General features: G+C 48.5%; 1 protein-coding gene across 1 annotated transcript in view; it reads left to right on the top strand.

Moving 5' to 3' along the window:
- Positions 1 to 24,790, top strand: part of Xxylt1 (xyloside xylosyltransferase 1) — a 148,296-nt gene that overhangs the window by 20,041 nt on the left and 103,465 nt on the right. Inside the window, exon 2 of the mRNA XM_052740536.1 lies at positions 14,719 to 14,866. Coding sequence (XP_052596496.1) covers positions 14,719 to 14,866 — 148 coding nt within the window. The remainder of the gene's footprint in view (positions 1 to 14,718; positions 14,867 to 24,790) is intronic.

The following is a 24,790-nucleotide window of genomic DNA, read 5'->3' as shown; positions in this document are numbered from 1 at the left end:
AAGCAGGGCCGCTGCTCTGCTCTCCAGTTCAGACCCCTGCCTGGAGCGTCCACACCGCCCGCTCTCCTGCATGTCTGTTCCTCTAGGGGTTGTTCTGATGATGCTGCTGCTGCCCCTGCTCTGTCTTTCTGCCACACTAGTGAGAGGCAGAGGTGGGGAGACCTGGGGGTAGGAATCACGTTGGTTTCTCTCTCCCTCCTATGTGGTGGACTCCTGTAGGAGTGGTATGTACTTGCTGAGGACTCTGGTGTTGGCACAGGTGGGCTTGGCTCAGCTTCTGACTGTCCCTCATCCCTCCAGGAGGCAATAAATAGTTATTCTCCTTCTAGGAATGGCTTCCTTGGCTACACAAGGGACACATTGATTGAGTAAACAAATGTGTGAAAAGGACCTGTCCATGCCCAGCACTCAGTAGGTGTTTGCCGGGGCCCATCGGTAAGGCTGTCCTGTCTCCTGAGAGGTCTCTCCGGTTTGTGTCCTGTTCTGGGGTAGCTGTGCTCGTCCCTGGCATATGCCACCACATGGCTTTGCTCTTCACATTGCTCGTTGCTTTTCCTCATTGGTTGAGATCTTATAGGAGGTCTCAGACCTAAGCCTGGCTGTGTGGTTTGCCTGCATGGATCCCAGTCTGCTGTCATGTGCATAGAAGCCCCATGCCACGTCCTTTAGACGTCAATTGGTGTCCCTGTTGAATAAGAATTATACAGTAAGCCGGGCGGTGGTGGCGCATGCCTTTAATCCCAACACTCGGGAGGCAGAGGCAGGCGGATCTCTGTGAGTTCGAGGCCAGCCTGGGCTACCAAGTGAGTTCCAGGAAAGGCGCAAAGCTACACAGAGAAACCCTGTCTCAAAAAACAAAAAACAAAAAACAAAAAAAAAAAAAAAGAATTATATAGTGCCTGAGCCCAGGGGCCATCTGAGTAGTGTCACACCCTGTGGTCCCCAGGTTTGTAGGTGGAAGAGGAACAAGCTTGAGGCTGTGTGATATGGCTCCAGAGCACCGGAGAAGTTCTTTGAGGTGATGTTCCTTGTTGTAAGGTATACCTAACAGATGGCAGTGTGCAGTGGGGCTTTGCTCCCTAGTCATTGGTGGGGCTGGTCACTGCTGCCGTGTGTGCCATGGCCAGAGTCCTGGGTCCCCATCATCTACTAGGGCATGCTGGTGGGAGTGCTTGTTGAGAGCTCATGGGGAGTCCTCTGGGTAACACACTGTACAGCCTGGCTGCTGTCTACCCTGTGGCCCATCTCTGATGGTGCTTCCTGGGTAGAGCTTGTCTTTGGACTCTGGGACGTCCTGGAGAATACTGTCTTCCTCCACCTGTCACAAATGAAAACTCAGCCTGGCTGGGACCTTTGGGCCTCAGCAAAGTATGAATAGTGAAGCTTGAACCTAATTAGTCTTACTAAATAAAAACCTGGAGTCAGATATCGAGGGTGCAAGCTGAAAGATCAGAGAAGCAGAGCAGCAGCCACTAGAAACTTCTTACCTCTACAGATCCTCAGACTGAGTGGGGTGCTGAGATCCTGTCTCCACCTCCCTAGTGTGGGAGTAAAGGCTGCACCACTACCTCCTGGCTCTGTTTCTCTTTTAGACTGATCAATCTCATGTAGCTCAAGGTGACCTTGAACTCCTGATCTTCCTGCTTCTTCCTCCCAAGTACTGGGATTAAAGATGTGTGTCACCACTGCCTGGTCTCTATGGTTAACTCTATGGTGGCTAGCTCCACCTTCTGATCTTCAGGCAAGCTTTATTTGTTAGATCGCAAACAAAATGTACAACAGGATAGCCAAAAGGTGAGTTAAGTTTGGTGAGCAGTCATTGCCAAGGACCTAAAGGTATTTGTAGGTTGGTTCTGTTTACTCTTTCATCATCCAGGCTCACAGAGAATCTTGACTTTGACCAGAAGTACCAGCAGTGGAAGTCATTCTCTCTCAGGGCTCTCTCAGAGCTGGAAGACATCTAAGAACAAATGCAAAACAAAATGGTTTCTTTTGTCGAAGTTGGAAGCTCTGCCTTGAGCGTTGGGAAGGGAATCGGAAGTTGATGTTAACCTCCTGGTTTCTACAGCTGTTGGCATCTAGTCCTCTTGTGTGACACGTGCAGCATCTGGACTTGATTTATGAAACTCCTGAGGGATTTGTTAGAGCCCGGAACTATGAGAGAACAGCTCACTGGCCCATGAGAATGTTCTACTCTGAGGGCTTGGCCTCAGACCCCAGGGTGAGAGAGGGTTGTGAGAATCCATGAGAAGGTGCAGAGAGAGGGCAGTGGACCCTGGAGAGCCTTCTTGACCTGCCCCACAGAGGGTATGAAGCTGAAAGGCCTGTTCTCATAGACCATCTTCATTCTCCCATGTGCCCCTCAGCCCTGTCCCTTGCTGGTGTAATTTTGATGTGGCGGGGGACTTTAATCTGCTTGTTTCACTTCTGGGACCTGTATGCTATGGTGTAGGCCTTGGTGTTTCTGATCATGTTGTCTTGTTTCATGCTTATTGTTCATGGAGTATGTTGTCACCTTTATTTTATAAGCTGTTCTGTGAGTTTCTGACTTTTTGAGACAGGATATCAAGATATATTAGGCTTTAAATGAGGACGTCTCCCATAGGCCCAATACATATAGGCATTCACAGCTCACAGTTTGGTCATTGACCCATCACTGAGGATAGAAGCCCCAGCCAGGCAGAGTTCAGCTTTGGCGTAGGGGAAATGATGCTCTCAAACATGTTTCCAGATGCTGACATGTCCTGCCATTCAGAAGTAAAACACAGCTATAGGTAAATCTCGCCCTGTGTCTTCCAGCCTCTCCTTGAGGGTATCCCGTTCCAGGTGAAAAGTGGGGCACTTTGTAGAATTGATTTTCACTTTCATTTCCATCTCACATATATGTATACATGATATATACTTATTATGTGTGCTGGTCAGTTTTTTTTGTCAACTTGACACAAGTTAGAGTTATTTGGGAAAAGGGAATTTCAGTAGAGATAATGCCTATCTGATTGGTCTGTAGGCAAGTCGGTGGAGGCATTTTCTTGATTAAATTGATGTGGAAGTGTAGCTGGAAGTTTTCTTGTGTCCCGCCTGGGCCCTGTGGTTGGGACAAATCTCTCCCACCTACGACTCGAAGCTACTTGGTCCCAAATAGACACACACAGGCTTATATTAATTTTAACTGCTCGGCCATTAGCTCAGGCTTACCATTGACTAACCCTTACGCTTAAACTCAGCCCGTTTCTGTTAATCTATATGTTGCCACATGTTCCGTGGCTTTACCTTGTGCCATTACATGCTGCTCCCTGGACAGCAGACTGGTGTCTTCTGACTCAGCTTTCCTCTTCCCAGAATTCTCCTTGTCTGCTTATCCCACCTGTATTTCCTGCCTGGCTACTGGCCAATTAGCATTTTATTTATCAACCAATCAGAGCAACACATTCACAGCATACAGAGTGATGTCACCCATCATTTCCCCTTTTCTTTCTATTTAAAAGGAAGGTTAAATTACATATAATAGAACAGTTATCAACCAAGAATTACAGTTACAATATCTAGTCTATTTGTATTTTGTAAAATTAAAGAAAATACTCTGTCCTATATTTGTAAGTCTAAAGTTTCATATCTAATTTATCTTTTATCATAACCAAGGAAAATTATAACTATCTAGTCTTCAACTACATCAAAGACCTCAGAAGGATATAATATTACCTAAGTAAACAGGAAGAGTATTGTAAGCAACTTCCAAAAATCTAGAATGAGCCGGGTGGTGGTGGCGCACGCCTTTAATCCCAGCACTCGGGAGGCAGAGCCAGGCGGATCTCTGTGAGTTCGAGGCCAGCCTGGGCTGCCAAGTGAGTTCCAGGAAAGGCGCAAAGCTACACAGAGAAACCCTGTCTCGAAAAACCAAAAAAAAAAAAAAAAAAAAAAAAAATCTAGAATGACAGAGACAACTGACTGCCTGGACAGTCACCCAAAGCTCTTCTGCAGTGTTGGGGCATCCATTCTTCAGCCTACAGGCCTAGAGTCTCTCAGTTGCTTCTCTCTGTGTCCTATAGAATGTCTGGCAGTTTCCTCTGCTAAGCAGGAACCTGACGGACCATTTTGCCTTGCAAAGTTCAGTGGTCACCTTCCTATGGGTCCTACATGTCTAGTTTATACAACATATCATCAAGCAGTCATCTCAGGGACACTTTTTTGCCCAGTGGCTAACTTTTGCCACAAAAAAAAAAGCAAACTCTATAATGAGTTTCTTCAATGCCTATTATCTTCTCTGAAGTAGATTGGTACTGCCAGGAGCAGACATGTCTCAATGTCCAGAAAGTCAAAGTTCTTAAAATGTTTTAAATGGCATATTCTGTAGGTCTTTGAAGTGTTTGAAGATTACCCACCTAATTGAATTATATCTATGTATACCTAGAAAACTTAATATGACTATAAGTTTGACTATCATAGAAGACTAATTATTAATCTGTATTTTTTTTTTTTTTTTTTTTTTTTTGGTTTTTCGAGACAGGGTTTCTCTGTGTAGCTTTGCGCCTTTCCTGGAACTCACTTGGTAGCTCAGGCTGGCCTCGAACTCACAGAGATCCGCCTGCCTCTGCCTCCCGAGTGCTGGGATTAAAGGCGTGCGCCACCACCGCCCGGCTTAATCTGTATTTCTTAATTATTCATTACAATTTCAAATGAGCAGTACAAACATAATACCTTAAACAAGAGTAAAAATATACATACAGTATAACAAAATTAACTTTAAATTTGTATCAATAAACTAAAATCTATACCACTGTAAAACATTTTAAGCAAGTAGCTCTTTAAAAGTAGGTCCAACAATCCACTCTTTTATCCTATCATATCTATATCCTATATTTCCATATCATATCCCCCTTTCTTTTAGAATGATATTGACTATGACTGATAACAATTTGTAACCAAAAACCTAAACAATAATCCATTTTTTGGGAATGTGGACATAGTTTTCTAGGCTACTTCCTGCTGATAGAGGGCGCTGGATTCTTATGGGGATCCTGAGAAAATTAAGAATTATGGTCGAATCTTGACTGGAGTAGTCTGAACCAGTTGCCTTGAAACTGTTCTGGATGTTAGATCATCTGGGCCATGGTGTCATCGGAGACCTTTCAGGGTGTTTTGGCTAGTCAAACCATATTAGTCTGGAAGCAATCCACAGGTTCTCATCTTCTGTAGAAACAAAAGCAGAACCTCTTTTCCAAAGCAACATGTCCTTAGACATAGATTTTGAAATCAAGATATCTTTAAAATATACATACTGATTTAACTCAGCAGCTTTTACAATCAAATGTCTTTCTGCAGTTAAAAATCCCAAAGACAACACAATCCAGAATCTCTGTGTATTATCCATCTTTACGTGGCTTATTTTTTATACTACCTTTACTGTCTCTTTAAAGACTTTATTTTTTAAAACTATTTCTTTATATAACTGTCTATATTCATTTTTTTCTCTCTTCCAAGCCTACGTACATTTTTACACACACTGCAAACCATTTAAAGTCTTGTTCCATCAGAATCTGTCTTATTGTGAATCTGTTGCTTTAAACTGTAGCATGACTAGGACTGAAATGGCAGCTTTGGCTGCTGGCTCCGCCCACCTCAGCTTCCCAACATGGCAGAACTACATTTACTGCCAGCTCTGGGAGCCAGGCTCACCACCAACTATGGGAAGCAGTGGGTCTGTGCTTCCATCCAGCAGCATGGAGCCCAGAAACCTTTTTTTTTCTCTTTTTTTATGTACTAGCAAAAGCTAAATCTGTCACGATGCAATGCACTGTGTGGCTTGGAGACGCCACTGTGTACTGCGGTGGAAATCTGCCATGCTGCACTCAAGCCCACACACCATTGTGAACCTGCCATACTGTCTGAATCCAGAGGGTTGAGTTGGTGGTGTTACATCATTGGCCTCCCCTTTAAGGTGTGAGCTGTGAACCCTCTTGCTTTGTGTCTCCATAGCTTGTAAATTTATGCTCTTACCCAGTTGCTGACTCATCCTTGTCACATAGAGTGTCCTAGAGTAAATACATGGTGTGGAACTTCTTGCCTCCCTGAAAAAATATAAAACTCAGATATTTTCCCTTTTTAGAGTAAAATATTATTTTTCTGAAGACTCTTCTCCTGGTTTGCCTGTGCCATCCTGCCCAACACGACTGTCACGTGATTGCCATCCCTCTTAATAAAGTTCCCTTTTAGATTTTAAAGGAAAACCTTCCTTTCCTTTAAGATCCCATCATATTGTCTCTGATCGAATGGACTGCTTTTTTTTTTTTTTTTTAAATATTCTCCCATCTCAAGGCCTGATGATGGCTTCCCTGGTCACATCCTAAGGCCTGATGATGGCTTCTCTGATCACAAGGCTCTCTCCTGGTGAAGCTCATATCTGAAGAGTAACTTCATGCCAGCTCCCTTCCTGAACCGACCACCGAAGCCTTTTTCTAACAATGGCTGGTGTGACACCGTGTCCATGTCACCCCCTTTGATCTTGCCGTTACATTTAGCCACAGGCTGCTAGGAATGAGCCTTCAGAGACCAGCTGGCCTGGGTGGGGACCTGGCTTGACAGAGGCAGTGATCTAGGGCTCCCCATGACCTGCGGTCTCCTCCCTGAACCACAGAGCATCTGTGCTCAGCTAACTGGACTGCTTTCCCAAAGCCTGAGGGATGTGCTCAGAGTCCAGCAGCATTGGCGAATGCAGATTTATAATGATAGAGGAAAGCTTGGGACTGCAGCCAGCCCTTCATTCAAGGGGATGCTGCTTTTCCTGATCGGTGTGCAACGGCATCCCATTTTTCTGCTCTCTACAACGTAACAGCCAGTATTTACTGTGGGCTTTGTGTGTCCAGGAACTGACAAGGAGCCTGGTTTCTCGGTGAAGAGAAGAGGTAGACAGACAGAGTGTCCTGACCTAGTGGAGCTTACATTCTGTGGCGAACGAAGATTTAAAGCGACTAAAGCTGTCCACACTGTTGCCTGAGAGACGTGAAGTAGGGTTAGGTTTCATTTCATGACTGTTCTACAAAAAGGAGATGAATGAGCTGTCCAGTGTGCAGGCAGCTCAGGGAATGATCTGGGAGGTCAGCAGGGTAGGAAGGGTCAGGAGTATGGAGCCCTTAAGAGGGCACTGGTCAGCAGCCTATACCCGCTCCTCACATGCAATGGTTTCTGGGCCTCCTTGCCACCTTGGCCATTGACTTTGGACGCTTTAGTGTTTGACAGCTGCCTCCCTGCAGCATGATTTCTAGAGTTGCATTTGTCTGTGTGGCACCAAGCGAGAGGCTCTGCTGTCACCTTCCTTCTCAAGGTGACTGGGGTCTCTGTACTAGGATTATGTGGGGTGGTATATAAGTGAATGCCCCAGCCTCATCCCAGATCCTGATTCTGACTCTCCGGGATCAGTGCACATGGTTTATAAGCTAGCCAGGCCCTTGGTGAGAGCCTGTGCCCACTGAAGCTGAAGACTCTTCAGGGCAGCAGTTGGAGCTGTCAGCTTTGTTGGAGACTTACGGTTCCCTGGTGGTGGTTTGACTTTCAGTTACCCATCATCCCCGAGACCCATCTCTTTTTGGGTTATATTTCTCCTTGCCCTTGTCAAAAAAAAAGGGGGGGGGGCTTCTGAGTGTGGGGATAAGACCTGCTAAAACGTTGGGAATCTCATAGGACTTCCTGGGAATGGCCAATGGTGCAGAGGTACGAGAGGAAATGGGTGCAGGGAGCAGACAGGTGTGCTGTCCTGAGTGGACACAGTGAGGACCGGGACAGGGCTCCCACTCTTGAACTGTGAGGGAGGGAAGCAGGCCCTGAGAACAGCTCTTTGAAATGCCTTTAGAAATTAGATGAGTGGGCTCTGATTCTCTCCACCCGCCTGCGCCTCTGTCAGGCCGAGTTACATTCATGGAGGAAATCTTGCAGAAGTGGTAAAAGTCACATGGGGGTTCGGGTGTGTGTGTGTGTGTGTGTGTGTGTGTGTGTGTGTGTGTGTGTGTGTATGTGTGTATGTGTGTTTGTGTGTGTCACAGTGTGCTTCATTTCTTTTCTTGTAAAATCTATTCACTTTTACCTTCTCCATTTACAGCTAACAAAGGCAGGCCTTGGTTCTCTCATTCCAGGGGCCTTTGTTTCCAAAGTCAGTTATTGGTGAGGGCAGCATATGGCTGTGCATGACTGACGGTGTTTGGGGGACTCTTAGAGAGTAAAGACGGAGAGATCAGTGATCTCCTGCTCTCTCCATCTGTCACTCACATAGCTGTCGCTCCCTGGTCCAGGAAACACCTCTGATGAGATTTTAGAAATGACCTTTAAGAACCAGGCACAGTTACCCTGAAGCAGCTCACAGGTAGGATATAAGATTTACCAGACAACATCCTGACCAGTAGGCTAAGGGTTAAAAAAGGACCATGTTCCTCAAGGTTTAGAATAGTCCTGGGAACTAGAAATTTCTGTTCTTTAGGTATGTTCCAGGGACAGGAGGATCCCTGGACTAGAAAAGAGCTGCCATTTTCTTGGGTTTTCCTGGGAGCACGTCCTGTGTGGCCGCTGTTGTGTTTTAGGGTGTCAAGTTGTCTCTCCTGTCTGGACTCATGATTTCTGCCCGTTCCTTTGCTCATTCTTCCCCACAATTTCAGCAAATTCTCAGCATTTGCCGAGCCCCCGCCGTACGTGATGTGCCTTGCTGACTGGAGCATGCCCAGCAGGGAATAGCACACCGACAGGGTCCCCTTCATAGTCCCTTTAGCCTGGCCGGGAGCTGGGGAGGGGCGGAAGTAAAAATTTGACATGTCAGGTGGCGATAGGTGTTCTGGAGAAAACGAAGCTGCTGATTCACTGGCCAGAGCAGATTGTGTGCATGTGATGTGAAAATGTGTGTGGTGCGTCTGTGTTATTGGGGCGGGGGCTCTTAGCTACATTTTGTGGTGAAGAAGAGATCTTAGCATCGTATACTTTGATACCGAAATGAAAAGATCCAAAGGAGATGGCCAATGCAAAGACTCTGAGGTTGCAGGTGCTTGCTCTGTCTGTGGCACTGGAGGAGTTTGTTAGCACATTTTTCTTTCCCCCGTAGAAATAAGCCAATCAATGAGGTCTATTTTTTCTTCAGAAAATCATTTTTTCTCCAGCTCTTGTTGGAATCGATTACTAAGCTCTCGAAGATTAGTCATGCATTTGTGGAACTGGCTAGCCTTGGGTGGTGGGTATTGGGGGACATCAGCCTGTGTTGGGGCCCCCCTTCCCCCTACCCACAACACTCAGGGGGAGTCGCTCTGTTGTGCTATTCTCCCATTTGTCCTGAAGAGTGTTTCTGGGCCAGGAGGATAATGGAGGACCTGCCCTCCCCGTCCCATCGCCCGTCCTCCCCTCCCCCTGCACCCCTCCCCGCCCCCAACATAATGGTCCTTACCATCTTCACCAGAAACAGTTGTGACTACTTGCAAGTGACCCTCAAAGCCAGGCCTTATAAAAGGAGGGAGTGGGGTGGGCCACTGGACTCTTCCCCAGATCCAGCCGCTCTGGCTTCTCCCTCCCAGCGGTAGGTAATTTTCCCCCAGTTGCTCATGGTTTGGGAAAGTGTTAGTCTATATAGTGTGGAAGGCAGGCTGGCTGAAAGGGGGCTCCACTTACGCAGCTGTGGGAAAGTCTTCGCACTAGCTCTGGGGGACGCGGCTGCTTTGGGGTCACCCACGCTCCTTTAAGTAGCTGCTCACCCTGTCATGTCAGGAAGCACAGTGAATGCCTTGGTTCAGCAAGCTAGGCTTGGGGCGGATCTTTACTTTGGTCTATTGTGGGTGCCCTGTCTGGGGTGAGTAGGCGTTCACATCTCTTCAGGAAAGGTTAACGGTCAAAGGGAAAGCAGCTTCTCTTTGGGAATGTGTCCAGTGCCTGTCACCAGGAAAGACCTACCTGTCTGCTTCATGTCATCCCACGTGGCCTTCTGGGAAAGGGAAGGCTGTCAGCAGGGACCGGCTGGGAGAAAGATTATTTCCCACTGTGGAGTCCATGTCCCATGGTGGCTTTTCCTGATCCATTGAGACTCCTTTAGGACAGTGTTTAATGTACCTGGGGTGGGGTTGGTTCTCTCTCTATGTCTCTGTCTCTCTCTGTCTCGTGTGTGTGTGTGTGTGTGTGTGTGTGTGTGTGTGTGTGTGTGTGTGTGACATGGGCATATGCACACCTGTGTGGAGGCCTAGGGTTGATGTCAGGTATCCTCCTCAGTAGCTCATCTTACTTTTAGACAAGGTTTCTCACTGAACCCAGACTCACTGATTTGACTGAACTGATGGTCCCAGGGAGCCCCCTTTGTTGAGCAGTGCAGCTCTGGGCTGGGCCTGGCCCAGGGAAGCTCAGTGGGTAGGCTGAGAGTACAGGATGGGATCTGTCACTTCCTTCAGCCTGTCTAGGACACTGAAGGGCCGGTAGCTGCGGTTCCTGCCTGCGGTGTCTCGGGTCCGGTATCTGGAGATTCCTGCATGAAAAGGCATTCTAGCTGTGCTGAAAGCAGCAGTGACATCCTCTGTACTTAGTAAGCACCGCTTTGTGCCTTATCAGAGGCCGGGGGACGTCTGCCAGGACTCCCATTCTGCGGACATGTTAGGGTGGTGGAGTGTTTTGCCAGGGTAGTCAGGCACCTAGAGCATCCTGCCATTAACTGACTCCAGGACTGTGATTTGAGTCTCTGAGTCTCTGGAAGAACTCTCTCCACATCACCGGAGAGATTCCAGACCAGATTGGGGCCTGTGACATGGTAATGTTGTGGGATTGTGTTGGCTAGTTTTATCAACTTAACACAAACCTAGGCATACCTGGGAAGAAGGAATCTCCACTGAGGAACCTCCTCCATCCTGTGGACTGGTGGGCATGTCTGCGGGGGCGTTGTCATGATTGCTAGTTGATGGGAGGGCCTGGCCCACTGTGAAATATGCATGGGAGTCTGGGCTGTGTGAGAAATGTAGCTGAGCAGCCCATGGCTAGCAAGCCAGAACGGAGCTTTTGTCTGTGGCTGCTGTTTCAAGCGCCTGTCCTGAGTTCCTGCCCGGCATCTATCCCTTGATGGTGGGCTGTGACCTGTGAGATGAAATGAACCCTTTCCTCCCCAAGTCACTTTGGTCACGTGTTCCTCACTGCAACAAGGAGCAAACTGGGACAGTGTTGTTTGCTTGTCCCCCACTGGTGGCCAGCTCTGTTGATGGCAGAGTCTAGATGTTGCTGCAGCATCCTTCCCATGCTGGATATGAACCCTCTGGACAGTGGAGACATTCTTGTCATTGCCGCGGGAGACGGATGCTGTCGCTGCACCGGGGTTGGTTGTGGTATCGTTGCTCTTCTCCTAGGTTGTGGATGACCTCCTCCCATGCTGCCTCTGGCTGACTGGCCCTGCTGTCTGCCCGCTCTTCTGGCAGCCTCACGGTTTCCTGGAAGCCACGTCTTCCTGTGCCCAGGGCCGGCTCATTACCTACCTCCTTGGCTCTAGCTGTATCTGACTCCCAGTGGGTTTGTCATTCAATAAATGAGTTTTCCTCATTTGAGCTAAGGGCTTGGGATGCTTTAGGTCTTCAGGGAATGTTTCCAGAACCTGTGGCGTGGCTCCTCTGGCTCTCTGTGCCAGTGAGAGTGTCTGCTCCTGCCTGGCACAGGATCAGCTGTGGCTGGCTGTGCTGGCTTTCAAGGCTGGAAGTGATAAGAATGTGATTTTCGTGGTAGAGTGAGGCCAGACACCCCCTGCCCCCAGAAGACCATCCTTTCTGAGTCGTTTTCCTAGAGCCCCTTACGGTCATGGTGTTTTCTTTATACCTATTTCATTTTGAACATCAAGCTCTTGGAGGACACTTAGTCTAAGAATTCTTTGTCTTTACTGAATTTAGATTTGTGTCTCTTAACGTAATTCATTAAAGATAAAAGGAGGCAAAGGGACTTAACACAGATTTAGTTATTATTCCTGATAGATGGACGACTGAGTAATTATTGGTGTGAAATATTGTTATGAACAAATCCTTGAAGTATCACCGAGCAGAGGAAATTAGTGAGTGGTTACAGTGTCTGATACGGCTGACTAGAAAGCCGCCTGCCTGGTTGCTGTGAGCGTGGTAAGTCATGTCACGGGGCACTTCCAGCAGCTTCTTTAGGAGCTCAGACTGGGCTCCGTCCTGCACACCAGAAGTGGTACACTCTGGTGACTCGGTCAGTGTCCCCAGGCATTGCTGTTGAGTCATGTGACGGACTTGAGGAAGAAGCCTTTAGGCTGAGTGTGGGTAATGTTCTGTAATTAATAGGGTTTGACATTTTCAGATGTGTATATGTAAATAAAGTGACAAAAGTTGCAAGTGGTGACCCAGCGTTTGTCGTCTGCATCCCTGTGAGTCACGGGCTTGCGTTGACGGAAGCTGTGTTCTGACTGGCTGACCCACCGCCTTCAGTAAGCAGCACGTGACACTCCCGATCCCCTAGGCTCTGTGGCAGTTCTTCCTTAGCTCTTGAGGCGGGGCTTTGCAGCCCTCAGCCGGGCACTGGGGCCTGCACTGGACCGCATGCTCCATGGTGTCCAGGCTTGATGCTGTCTGAGGAGATCACAGTCTGCAGACCCACGTCCTACTGGGAGACTGGGCGTTTTGATTCACAGTTGGTGTCTGTGGCTAGCTTCCTGCTGTATGAGTGTATCCATGGAATATATTCATTTTCCTTTAAGTAGATTTATTATCTGAAATATTCATTGGAGCGGGCTAAGCAGTACGGCTCTTGGAACAAATGTACTGAGTCCAGTGTGTCCTTATAAATCTATTAATGCCGATGGGATACAGTCGTTGCCTTGGAAGCAGGTGATATGAGGCTGGTGGGGGAGTAAGTGGGCTGCCGACAGTACTTTGCCTCTCTGCACTTGGCTGTGGCTGAGGCAGGCCCTGCCCACATCCCATGTATATTCCCCTAACACACACACACACACACACACACACACACACACACACACACACACACACACACACCTGTTCCCCTGCTCCTTTTCCTCTTTGGTGAATGTGGAGCTGTCTGCTTCTTGAGAGCCCTCTTTCAGCATCTTGCCTGACTCCAGCCCCCAGTGATGGCTTGGAGGTGTAATGAGGGTATGCTGGGAAAGCTGCCCCATGACTGATATCTGATCTGTGGGGAGAGATTCAGGGGACTGGGCACAGGCTGGGACAGGCTGGGAGGGTGAGGGGTGAGAGCATCTTAGCAGCCCTGAGTGGGGAGCTTGTCCCCAGGAAGCCTAGTGGTCACCGCAAGGGTAAATGTTGCCATCCTGTGTCACCCACGAAGAGACTGAGGCTCTTGCCCTAAGTATGGTTCCTTCAGGTTGCAAACGTGTGTCAGTGGCCTGGCCTGAATGTAGCCAGCTGTTACAGGGCAAGAAACACTCATAGGCAGTGAAGCCCCATGTGAAATGGGGTGCAGGAGGAGCCTGGAACATCCTGGGAGGCGAGAAAGCTGGGAGGAAGACTGGGAGAGGGAGTTCCATATACGGGGGTGGGGGTGGGGGTGGGGGCGGAAGAGCAAGTGGAGGTTTATAAGGACACAGGTCATAAAGGGGCGGCTGATGGGTGGGGTGAGGGTGGTGGTTCAGTTTTGCTCAGTCGTGAGGCCGGGTGGGGTGGGTGGGTGGAGCTAAGAGCTGCAGGCCTTGCTGGGGGATTTGGACCCGAGGCAAGTGAGCTTTGGAGGTTTTGAAGCTAAGAAGACAGATACAAATCTGTGTATCTGGAAAATGACCAAGGTGCAACAGAGGATGTTCTGAGGTGATGAAATCGACCATGCAGGGAAGCCACAGGGCAGCACCAGAGGCTACAGAGAGGTGTGCGAGAGAGATGTAATTTGGGATTAGAGTTGAGAAATAGCAAGAACTGGCCTAGCTGAGAGGCCAGAGAAAAGAATGGCCAGAAAAGGAATGAAGGAAAACATCACCTCGGAAGGAAAACGTCAAGAAATCTTAACCAAGCTTTTACAGACAGCTGCAGGATTTAAAGTTGTACGGATCCGACTTTAGGGAGCAAAAAGACGTGATGAACTAAATTGGGTTTCTTGCTCGTCTGCGACAGGGTCCTGTTCTGTAGCACAGGCTAGCCTTGAACTTAGAGTAATCCTTCTGCCTCAGCCTCTTGAGTGCTAGAACTCTTAGGAGTGAGCTGTCATCCCGGCTAAACTAAGCTCAGTCGTGTTTTAAAAGTTGAAAGAGACTGAGCACAGAAGTCAACCTGAACTGAAGGAATCCAGTTTAGAGAGGAGTAAGAAATCTTAGAATTCTAGACAAAAGCAGAACCCCTGGAGGGAACCAGCGATGCAGGGCTGGGCGCATGACCAGAGGCTCTGAAAGCTGGGCGTGTGATGACATGGGAAACCTGGGCAGACTCTGGGCAGTGGGGATGGGAAATAGAGTCAGCTGTTTGAGAGGGTCTCAGTGCCCTCTCCTGACCTGTCTCCTGATGGTGTGGCCACTATCCACACCCGGGAGCTGGGCCCTCCGCCCGCCCTCCCCTAGCCTGTCCCTGTCCTGTCCTCGACAGTGTCCCTGTCATAGCCAGCCCCTGTGCTGCCCGGACCCCCTCCTCATTGCCCTTCCCCACCCCCTTAGCTCCTCAGAGATCTTGGCTCCACCCTGTGTCTGCCTCCTGGGCTCAGGTGTGTTCTGATGTCTAGAACTGAGACGACTGGCTAACTCTTGGGTTCTCCTGCTCCCCGCTACAGGTCATCTTCCATGATGTTGCTGTGCTGACAGACAAGCTCTTCCCCATCGTGGAGGCCATGCAGAAGCACTTCAGTGCTGGCTCGGGGACCTACTACAGCGACTCCATCTTCTTCCTCTCCGTCGCCATGCACCAGATCATGCCCAAAGGTAACCTGGACTGCCAGGCACTGGCCCTGGGGTGGCAGACTCTGTATGCACTTCTGGGCTCAGTATGGCTGGTGCCCTGTTTGTGAGGAAGGCAGCGGCTCAGGGCCCTCCTTAGAGCCAGGTGCAGCTCTGTCCACTTGCTAGATCTCCTAGTCCTGTGGATGACACATAAACCCAGACACTGTAGGTAGACGACTACCTACAGCTCCTACAGTCACTCAAGTGGACCTGTGACTGACACATAAACCAGACACTGTCATCTACCTACAGCTCATACAGTCACTCAAATGGACCTGTGACTGACACATAAACCAGACGCTGTCATCTACTACAGCTCCTACAGTCACTCAAGTGGACCTGTGACTGACACATAAACCAGACACTGTCGTCTACTACAGCTCCTACAGTCACTCAAGTGGACCTGTGACTGACACATAAACCAGACACTGTCGTCTACCTACAGCTCATACAGTCACTCAAGTGGACCTGTGACTGACACATAAACCAGACGCTGTCATCTACTACAGCTCCTACAGTCACTCAAGTGGACCTGTGACTGACACACAAACCCAGACACTGTAGGTAGACGACTACCTACAGCTCCTACAGTCACTCAAGTGGACCTGTGACTGACACATAAACCAGACACTGTCGTCTACTACAGCTCCTACAGTCACTCAAATGGACCTGTGACTGACACATAAACCAGACACTGTCATCTACTACAGCTCCTACAGTCACTCAAGTGGACCTGTGACTGACACATAAACCAGACACTGTCGTCTACTACAGCTCCTACAGTCACTCAAGTGGACCTGTGACTGACACACAAACCCAGACACTGTAGGTAGACGACTACCTACAGCTCCTACAGTCACTCAAGTGGACCTGTGACTGACACACAAACCCAGACGCTGTCATCTACCTACAGCTCATACAGTCACTCAAGTGGCAGAGCTAGAGTTTGAAGTCATTCCATTGGCTGATTTAGAGTCCTGCCTCTCCAGATAGCTTTGTCCCTTCAGGTGACCCACAGGAGAGCTCTCTGTGAATGCCCGGGGCAGGTGTAGTTCCTGTTCCCTTAGAGTCCAAGATTGGGTGCTGGCCGCTGCTCTGCCACCAGCCGTGGACATGACTTTGGCTAAGGCACTTTGTGTCGCTAGGTCTGTTTCCCCACCTGTGAAATGGGGGCCTGAACCAGTCAGGGCGCTGCTTCAGCATGCCTTCTGCAGACGCCGGGCCTGTAGGGATGCTCCACTGTGGGTCATTCTCTCCCCATCCCACCTCTCTTGACCGTGACCCTGGTCCACTCTGAGAAGCTGTCCGTCACTAGACCACCGTCCGCCGTGCGTGCGTTAGACTTTGGAGTAAGTGTCTGATCACAGGGTTCTGTGGCTGGGCAAGTGTGCATCAGGCACCTCGATGGGCCGGAAGTGCCTGGCCAGTGTGTCGTCCTGCAGCTGTGACTGGCTGTGACAGGATGTCAGGTTGGGAGGAAGCATGCTGTCCCTGCTGAGTCCCCTCCCTCTGTCCACCAGCAGTCCCTAGGCTCTAGGTCATTTTGTGTTTTGGGGTACCCAGTGTGGGGGAAAATGCAGCTCCTTTGGTTTTCAGGGAAGGGAAGGTGCCTGTTACCCCAGCTCCCCAGCTACGTGGGAAGGCAGGCGGGCAGTGAACCCCAGAGGATGCTGCTAGTGTCCTTTCCCCTGGCTTTTCAAAGGAGACAGGCAGAGAGGAGTGCTAAGTCCCACCTCCAGCCCTGCTGAGGGTCATGTCTACTGCAGAAAGCTGTGGTGGGGGCTTTGTAGAAACCTGGTGTGGGGCGTAGGCCATCTGAGCTCTCCATGGCAGCTCAGGACCTTCAGGCACCTACAGCAAGTGGAAGGAGCTCTTTGAGCCCAAATTTTTTTAGCCAAATGTTAACGCGCTTCCAGAGATTTCTTCTTGCATATGCCCAAGATCTCCTTGTAGGAAGAGTCCCTAGGTGTGACTAAGTCTCTGTGGTCAGAAAGCCAGCGAGCAGTGCTGAGACTCCACTCCTGCGGTGTCTGGGCCGTGTTCTGCCAAGAGTCGGCCGCTGCAAGAAACGTGGCCATGTTGCCACGGTCTGGGCCAGCTGAGCAGGTTGTCTGGAGTCCCTGTGATGTTTGAAGGGATGCTTTGTTTTCAGACATCGTGAACGCTGTCCTAGGTTGGTTCTTTATTGCTCTTCTTTGTGTTTCTGTGTTCATCATAGACCTGAGTGCTGTGCCCTGGCTGATGGCTTTGTTCCTGTGTGACTGCTGTGTTCCTGCTATTGTGGTTGTTTAGTTTATTTCTGGGGAAAGTGAGAAGGGGTGTGCGGGGCCTGGGAGGTGGGGTTAGCCTGTGCTCCCAGAGCCATGTGCTCGGACTTGGTGATCGGAGTTCCAGAGTTGCCAGCTAAGTCTCTGTGAACTATCCGCCAACCTGTTTGTTTGTAGCGTAAAGGTTACCCTGCGTACCTAGAGAACTGAAAAACACGTGTGTTTTTTCCTTGTGCTGGCCTAGCGAGGTCCTCACGTGTACTAGGCAAGTACTCTCCCACTTGAGTTACACCCTTCTCTTCTCTTCCGATTGGAAAGTAAGATTCATTTATAAAATAGCTGAGAAGGATAAGAAAATAGAAAAAGGTTTGTTTTTACACCACATGGTATCAGCATGGCTAATTCCTGCTATTTTTTAGTATTTCCCTGACACATAGCATTTTAAAGATTTGGGCAAGATTTGTGGTTAGATTGGGGGTTAGATTTGTGTTCAGGGCCTCTTGAGTCTTCTTGATGCGTCCAGATCTGAAACTGAGCTTTAGTTCAGCTCAGAGCACAAGCAGGCAATGGGTCAGCAAAGCCGTCGGTGGCCACCTCCCCATGCCGTGTGTAATTCCAGTCTTTGCAGGCTTCCTCAGGCGGCTCTGTAACCAGCTGAGGCTTGGTTCACTGTGTACTTCCCTGTCCTGCTGGCTCACCGCTTACCGTTGGCTTTTTCATATTATAAATCAGACCGTGGCAGATGTCCACATGCAGAAGGTGATCTTCTCTCCTTAGGACTGTTTCCACAAGGCCGATGTCTTCCCCAGGGTGGCGTGTCTAAGCCAAAGGTGATCCTTCCAAAGGCGGGTGTGTCAGCCCCCAGCTGTGTCAGCCCCCAGTGCCCCAGGTGAGCTGGGTCTCCTGTGCTTTTACTCCAGTGTCCAGACCGCACTCTACCTTGTCGACCTGCACAGTCCCGGGAGGCTTCTGGGTCCTGCCCTCCACCCCTCCTCCGCTGTCACCCTCCAGAACGGCCTGGCTGGGATAGGGATGGGGAGGCAGCCCCATGTTCCATGCATTAACTGCCCCCTGGAAGCAGTGTCGGGAAAACCACATCTGCAGAGTGGTTGGTGCCCCAGGAAAAACGGGAGGGTAGGCCAGGTGTGGCAGGCTGGCTTTGATTTTTCTCAGTCCTTGTTTTTCTTTTGCTTGCTCAAGGGCTCACATGTGGCTAGCTGGCCCGTCCTGCTGCTCACACTTGCTGTTCCTCCATGGACCTGTGGCCCTCTCCGCTCCACGCTCATCCTCAGGGCTTTGCTCTCTCTGCCCATGGTGTTACTTTTGTCACTGTTGAAAGCATCTTGTGCAATAACAGATAAAATCTGTGCCTAACTGGAGCTGCAGGGAGCGAAGGACAGCCCCTGTGGGCTCACTAGTGTCCCTGTCCCATGTGACCCGGCCATTAGCTTGGCATAGTGACGTGCCAGGGAAAGCAGCTCTTGCAGGCCGGGCTCAGATGTGTGGTTTGTGGAATAGCAAGGTTTCCCCGGTCAGGGCAGGCGGATACCTGACAGTCAGAGCCTCCGTGTGATCCCCAGGAACCCTTCCTGGCTAACATGTCCCCTTGGAAGGCACTCTTGTCCTGGGGCAGTCAGTTTCATTTGCCTTTGCCAAGGAGGTGCTGTTTGTATGCCGAGGTCCAGCTACTCTACTGGTTCAGGGAGTCTTGCCAGACTGCTGCTTGGGCTCAGGTTGAGTGGGGCAAGTGGTCTGGTCTAGCAACCGGGGCGGATGGCATGAAGATCTGCCAGTTCTGGGGGTTTCAGAAGAGAATGAGTGAGGCGTTTTGCAGGAAGGCTTCGTGGAGGAGGTGGTACTTGAGATGAACCTTGTAGGATGTTTTTTTTACCTCATGGTAGTGATAGTGGGTTGGGAAGGCTAGGGGTTGTTTGGGAAATGTGCCTACTGTCCATATCGAAGAAAGCATCAGGCTACCTGCTGGACAGTAGTGAGGTTGGGGAGGAGACCTGGGGAGGGTGGTAAAGGACTGGCTGGCTGTGAGGGGGCTTGGCCCTGGGTGAAGGAGATAGCCTTTACAGCATTCTTGATAAGGAGGGTTCCGAATGGCTTTGTGCATCAGGAAAGCTGACAATTCTTCAAGGTACAGATGGTGGCATCTAGTTACATACCTTTCTATGTGTCTGTGGCTGGGCACTGTGGGACCTGGCGAGACCCAATGGGGCCTGTCTGGCCTCAGCAGCAGACCTGCTAGAGAGTGTATGCACATGGGTGCATGGCTTCTTTATGAGCACCTGTGTGTGCATGGATAATGAGGCACGCAGCCCTGGAACCTGACAGCCCCGGTATGCGGTCTCTGTTGCCACAGATCCCAGGCTGGAGCGCTTTTGCACTGTCCGCCTTGGGAACATTTATACACTTTTTTTTCCCAGACAAGGTCTTATTCTCTGTAGACCAAGCTGGCCTTGAAGTCAGAGAGATCTGATTGCCTCTGCCTCCTAAGTGCTGGGATTAAAGGTAAGTGCCAATGCTTCCAGCCTCACTTGTAGTTTTTAAGTGCTCTGTATTAGTCAGGGTCTCTAGAGGAACAGAACTTATAGAATGAAAATATATATAATATATAATAAATAATATGGGATTTATCAGAATGATTTGTAGGCTGAGGTCCAGCTAGTACAACAATGGCTGTCTACCAATGGAAGGTTCCAGAACCCAATAGTTGTTCAGTCCATGAGGCTGCATGGCCCAGTTGGTCTTCAGTATATGTTGGAATCCTGAAGAAGTAGGCTCTAATGCCAGTGAGGGAATGGACTTGCCAGCGAGAGTGACAGGAAGCAGGCAAAGAGAGAGCGAGCTTCCCTCTTCCTGTCCTCTATACAGGCTGACAACAGAAGCGTGGCCCTCTAACCTCAGAGATCTGGGATTGTTGTGCCCAGATCACAGGGACCCCAAAAGACACCACAGAGACTGAATCCCATATGTAAAAGCAAAGAGCCTTTATTTCAAGCTCAGAGCTTGGACTCCCTGTCTGTCTGATGCAGTGGTGAGAGCAGAGAGCCCAGAGCCCAGGCAGGGTGGGGTTTTTATCATAGCAGAGGTTGGGGTGAGGGGATTTCCAGGGTTCAGGAACCTGATTGGCTATTTGTCTAGGGGTGTAGGGAATGTTTGGAATGTCAGGTATTTCCTCTGGGTGGGATCAGCTCATGGCTTTTCCTGGATCCCGGTGTTGCCTGCCAGTAAGCCTGCCGCAGTGTCCCTTAGAGTCATCGGGGTGTGATCTCTGGGCCTTTCTGCTCCTTGAGGTGCCTGACACGGATCCCCCTTAGTCACTCCAGCTTTTCTGTTCCCTTCTTGTGACCACTCTCCCCTCTGGTCCCTCTCTGCCTCTGTCCCTGGTCTCCTTCCTGATCCGTTTTGCCTCACTGGGAGTGTGTTAAACTGCTCTCCCCCGGTGAGCACTTCTGTCTGGCTGTGCTGGGCCTCTTGGCAGTAATCTATGTGGAATATAGATTTGCTCTATTTTCTTTTCTTTTTGGATCTATCTATCTATCTATCTATCTATCTATCTATCTATCTATCTATCTATCTATCTATCTAACTGCCCTGTCCAAATGGAGGCTCCACAGGACAGGAACTTGCGTGTGTTCCCAGTATTGAAAACAACCCATATATAGGTCAGGCATCCAGTAGGTATTTGCCAATTAAGTTATAAAATAAATAAACTTCCATTAGGTGTACATTGTGAATTACTTGGTTATGGCACCAACCCATTGCCTCGACCATCTTCTGAGCCATTGTAGATTCATCTGGATATGCTAGCAGCCAATGCAGATTCTGGACCGCTCTTGCAGGTGGGGAACAGCCAGAGTTTGAATTTCTCAGAAGACCATTCCAGGAGGCTCCACTAGAGGACACACTCTGGACTCTGGGTTCTGGTGAGCTGGGAAGCCCCCGAGTGCCAGTGTTAAGCATGGCGTGAGGGAGGACATTCTCATATGAAGACAGCAAAGGAAAAAATCAGACACTGGGCACTAGCCTGAATGAAAACATGTGTGTCCTGAACAAAGGTTGTGATTCCAGGGAAGGCTGTTTTCTGGCAGCTGCTCTGGAGCAAATTAGGGCATTTGGTGCCTCTTACTCTGATGGGGGACAGCTGAGCAGATTTTTCATAAATACTAAAAATAGTAATGTGGTTCAGACTTCTTCTTATTAATTTAAGGCTGGAAGCTGATTCTCAGCTGATGGAAACCATGGCCATGTTGGCTGAATAGTGACATCTTGCCTTTAGTTACTCCATAGGCTTCTATGTTTGATTTTTTCAAGGTTCCAGCTGGCTTGTATTAGTTCCTTGAGGTTAACCAGCTGGTGTTGTGTGCAAGGTACTGAGGCCAGTGTTGGCTGCCCTTGGGGTGGGGAAGGGGAGAACCCAAGTGAGGGGTGGTTACAGCAAGTGCTCACAGAAGCTGCCTCTGCCTTGTCTGCACTTTGGAGGAAGCTAGGGGCGAATTTTCAGGGAGAACAGACCAGACACTGTCAGTTCAGTCAGTAGTCTAAGGGAGAGCTTTGGGGGGGTGGGGGTGGGGAGGGGCAGGTGTCAGGCTTTGAAGGCTGGGGGCCAAGGCTGAGAGATGGTAGAGCAGGCCTTTGAGGGCATGGTGCTGGATGGGCAGCCTGGGCTTCAGCCCAAATGGCATCTGGTGCCTCTTCAAACTGTAAGAAATATCAAATAAGAATCTTTTCTATTACATACTATAGAACTTGTATTTAGGACAAGGAGTTAAGATACAAAATTTCCTATTAAATGTTATAAAACTTGTGTTTAGGACAAAGAATTAAGATATTTTTATCTCCCCCACTTTATAAGATTTGCAAATGTTTTAATCCTCCCCACCCAGGAATTCAGTGGTCAAGAGCAGCCCCTCTTTCCCACTCCACTTCATGTCTGACGTGCCAGTTCTTTTTAGACTACCCAACTGATTGTGAGGTCAGACCCAGCCAATGCGGAAGAGGCAGCCACCCCCTTCCTTGGAATGCAAACCACTTGGTTTGTAAAATCATGTCCTTCCTTCATGTGCTTGCTCCTCAGGCACACCATCCTAAAGAAGAGTGGAGTCTGTGTGTCCAGGCGCTTCAGTTGGGGTGGTGATTTTTCTCTGTGATCCCACACTTAATTCTGACAAGACAGTGTTGAGCTCCAATCTGCCCATTGTGGTCACCACATACCACTGGAATTGTTTGCTCTATATTTTCTCTTTGTCTCTGTACAGTTTGGACGTCTTGGTCTCTAAAGAGAGTGTAGGCAGAGTTTTCTGTGTCCTGGCAGCCGTTTCCAAATAACCACACAGAAACTTATTAATTATAAATGTTTGGCTGATAGCTTATGCTTGTTACTAACTAGCTCTTACAACTTAAACTAACCCATATTTTTTTTATCTACCTTCTGCCATGTGGCGGTACCTTCTATTAGCACAGCATGTCCATCTCTTCCTTGCCTTGTGTCTCCTGATGACTCCTCAGACTCTGCCCTTCTTCCTCCCAGTATTTTCTCTGCCCTGAAAATCCTGCCTAGTTATCGGCCAATCAGCTTTTTATTAACAATGAGAGCAATACATTTTTATAGTGTACCTGAAGGCCACAGCATTTCTCCCTTTTTGTCTAAATAAAAAAGGAAGGTTTTAACTTTAACATAGTAAAATTATATACTACAAAACCAATTATCAAGTAAGAATTACAGTTACAATATCTAGTCTGCAGGAGGCCATGGGAGTATACAGCAGGTGACAACTAGTATTTAACAGATCGACCCACCAGACCCACCAGACCCACCTGATGGGGAGCCCCACCTGGCAAGGCCATGGAGTCACTGACTGTAAATGACTGGTTGTTTCTGTCTGTAAATTTTCTCATGTGCCACTTCATTTCTTCCCTAATAACAGCTATGGATATTTTCTCTACTGCTTGTGTGTTTATCACAAGAATATATTCCATCTTTGGGCACACATACTTCTGTGGATCGTCAGGAAGATGATTTCTGCTTAAGCTGTATAATTCTAATAATATTAGAATATTTTTCATAATTGTTACAGGAAAGTAATAGTATTTTCAGTCACAAAGACAGCTAATTTTAGACTTCAGAACACATTCAAAGCAAACTGGTTGCCCTGGAGACAAATACAGTAGGATGGATTCCCAGGTGTGTTTAATCGCTGATTCAAGGTCAGGCTTGAAGCAACTTCGGCAGACATAACTCCCTGCAGTAACTGACTTTTTGCATATAATCCCAGCCTCAGTTTATGTTACAGGCTCAAGGTTCAGCCAACTGTTTATTTTCTGTCTGGGAACCCTCACCAACTTACAGTTACATGCATGGCCAAGCGTTACTCACTGGCCAGTCAATGTGACCTATCTAGCCTGAGGAAACTGTGACTTATGTGTTATGAGAATGGGTCAGACCCTAAAGATGTAACATGTAGTTTGTTCAAAGTTGGGCAAAGAGAAGAAGAAGGGGTGTGGGAGTGTGCGTGTGTGTGTGTGTGTGTGTGTGTGTGTGTGTGTGTGTGTGTGTGTGTTCGCACGTGCATGAGAGCTGCTGTGAAAAGAGCTATACAGTGTGAGTGAGTGTACATTAGAGTGTGTGTGAGTGTGCAGAAGGAGTAATGTGAGAGTGAATGGATGAGTAAAGAGTGAATAAACGATGTAATAACATGAAGGAATGTAGCAGAGCAGAGAGAAGAAATGTGTCTAGAAGAGAGAAGTGGAGCTATGTAAAAAAGAGATGTCAAGGAAAATGAATAGAAAAGAGATGTATCTGTGCAAAAGAGGTATGTAGCTGTGTGGAGAATATGTGTGGAGTGTAACTTGATGGTGTGGAGAATGTAACAAGGTGCAATGTATCTCTGTGGAGACAGAGATTTTCAGAGAATGAGACTTTTTTTTTTTTTTTTATCTATTTATTATGTGTACAGCATATGTGACTGCAGGCCAGAAGAGGGCACCAGATCTCATTACAGGTGGTTGTGAGCCACCATGTGGTTGCTGGGAATTGAACTCAGGACCTCTGGAAGAGCAACCAGTGCTCTTAACCTCTGAGCCATCTCTCCAGCCCCGAGAATGAGACTTTTTAAGATGAAGTAAAAGAGAAAGTATCAGAAAGCGTGTATGTTCCCTTATTTACCTCTTAGATAGAAAAAGTCTAGCCCTTGACCCATTTGTGGATTTTTTTACATACCCTGGAGGTGGCCTTGGAGCAGGCTCTACAAAGGCCATCAATACCAGTCCATTTGTATTTGGCAAATTTAGAGAAAATTCTCTATTATTTATCTTGTCTTTGTGAGTCTAAAGTTTTATACCTAATTTATCTTTTTATCATAACTAAGGAAAACTTTAAGTCCAATTATTTAGTCTTTAATTCCCTCAAAGACCCCAGTAGGGTGTAATATTACCTAATGATAAGGACCTCTGGCTGCCTGGACAGTCACCCAAAGTTCTTCTGTAATATTAGGACATCCAACTTTGGCCTATAGGCCTACTATATCAGACAGACATTTTTAAGAAACAGAATTTTTGAAGGACTGTCCTACCTTGTCTTGGCAAAGTTTGGCAGTTGCTTTCTTTTGCATCCTGATGGTCCAGTTTGGAC

This window comes from Peromyscus californicus, unplaced genomic scaffold (assembly GCF_007827085.1).
Source record: "Peromyscus californicus insignis strain IS unplaced genomic scaffold, ASM782708v3 Scaffold_16__1_contigs__length_79575227, whole genome shotgun sequence".
In the NCBI taxonomy this organism is placed as follows: domain Eukaryota; kingdom Metazoa; phylum Chordata; class Mammalia; order Rodentia; family Cricetidae; genus Peromyscus; species Peromyscus californicus.
This window is presented reverse-complemented; position numbering and strand designations above follow the sequence as displayed.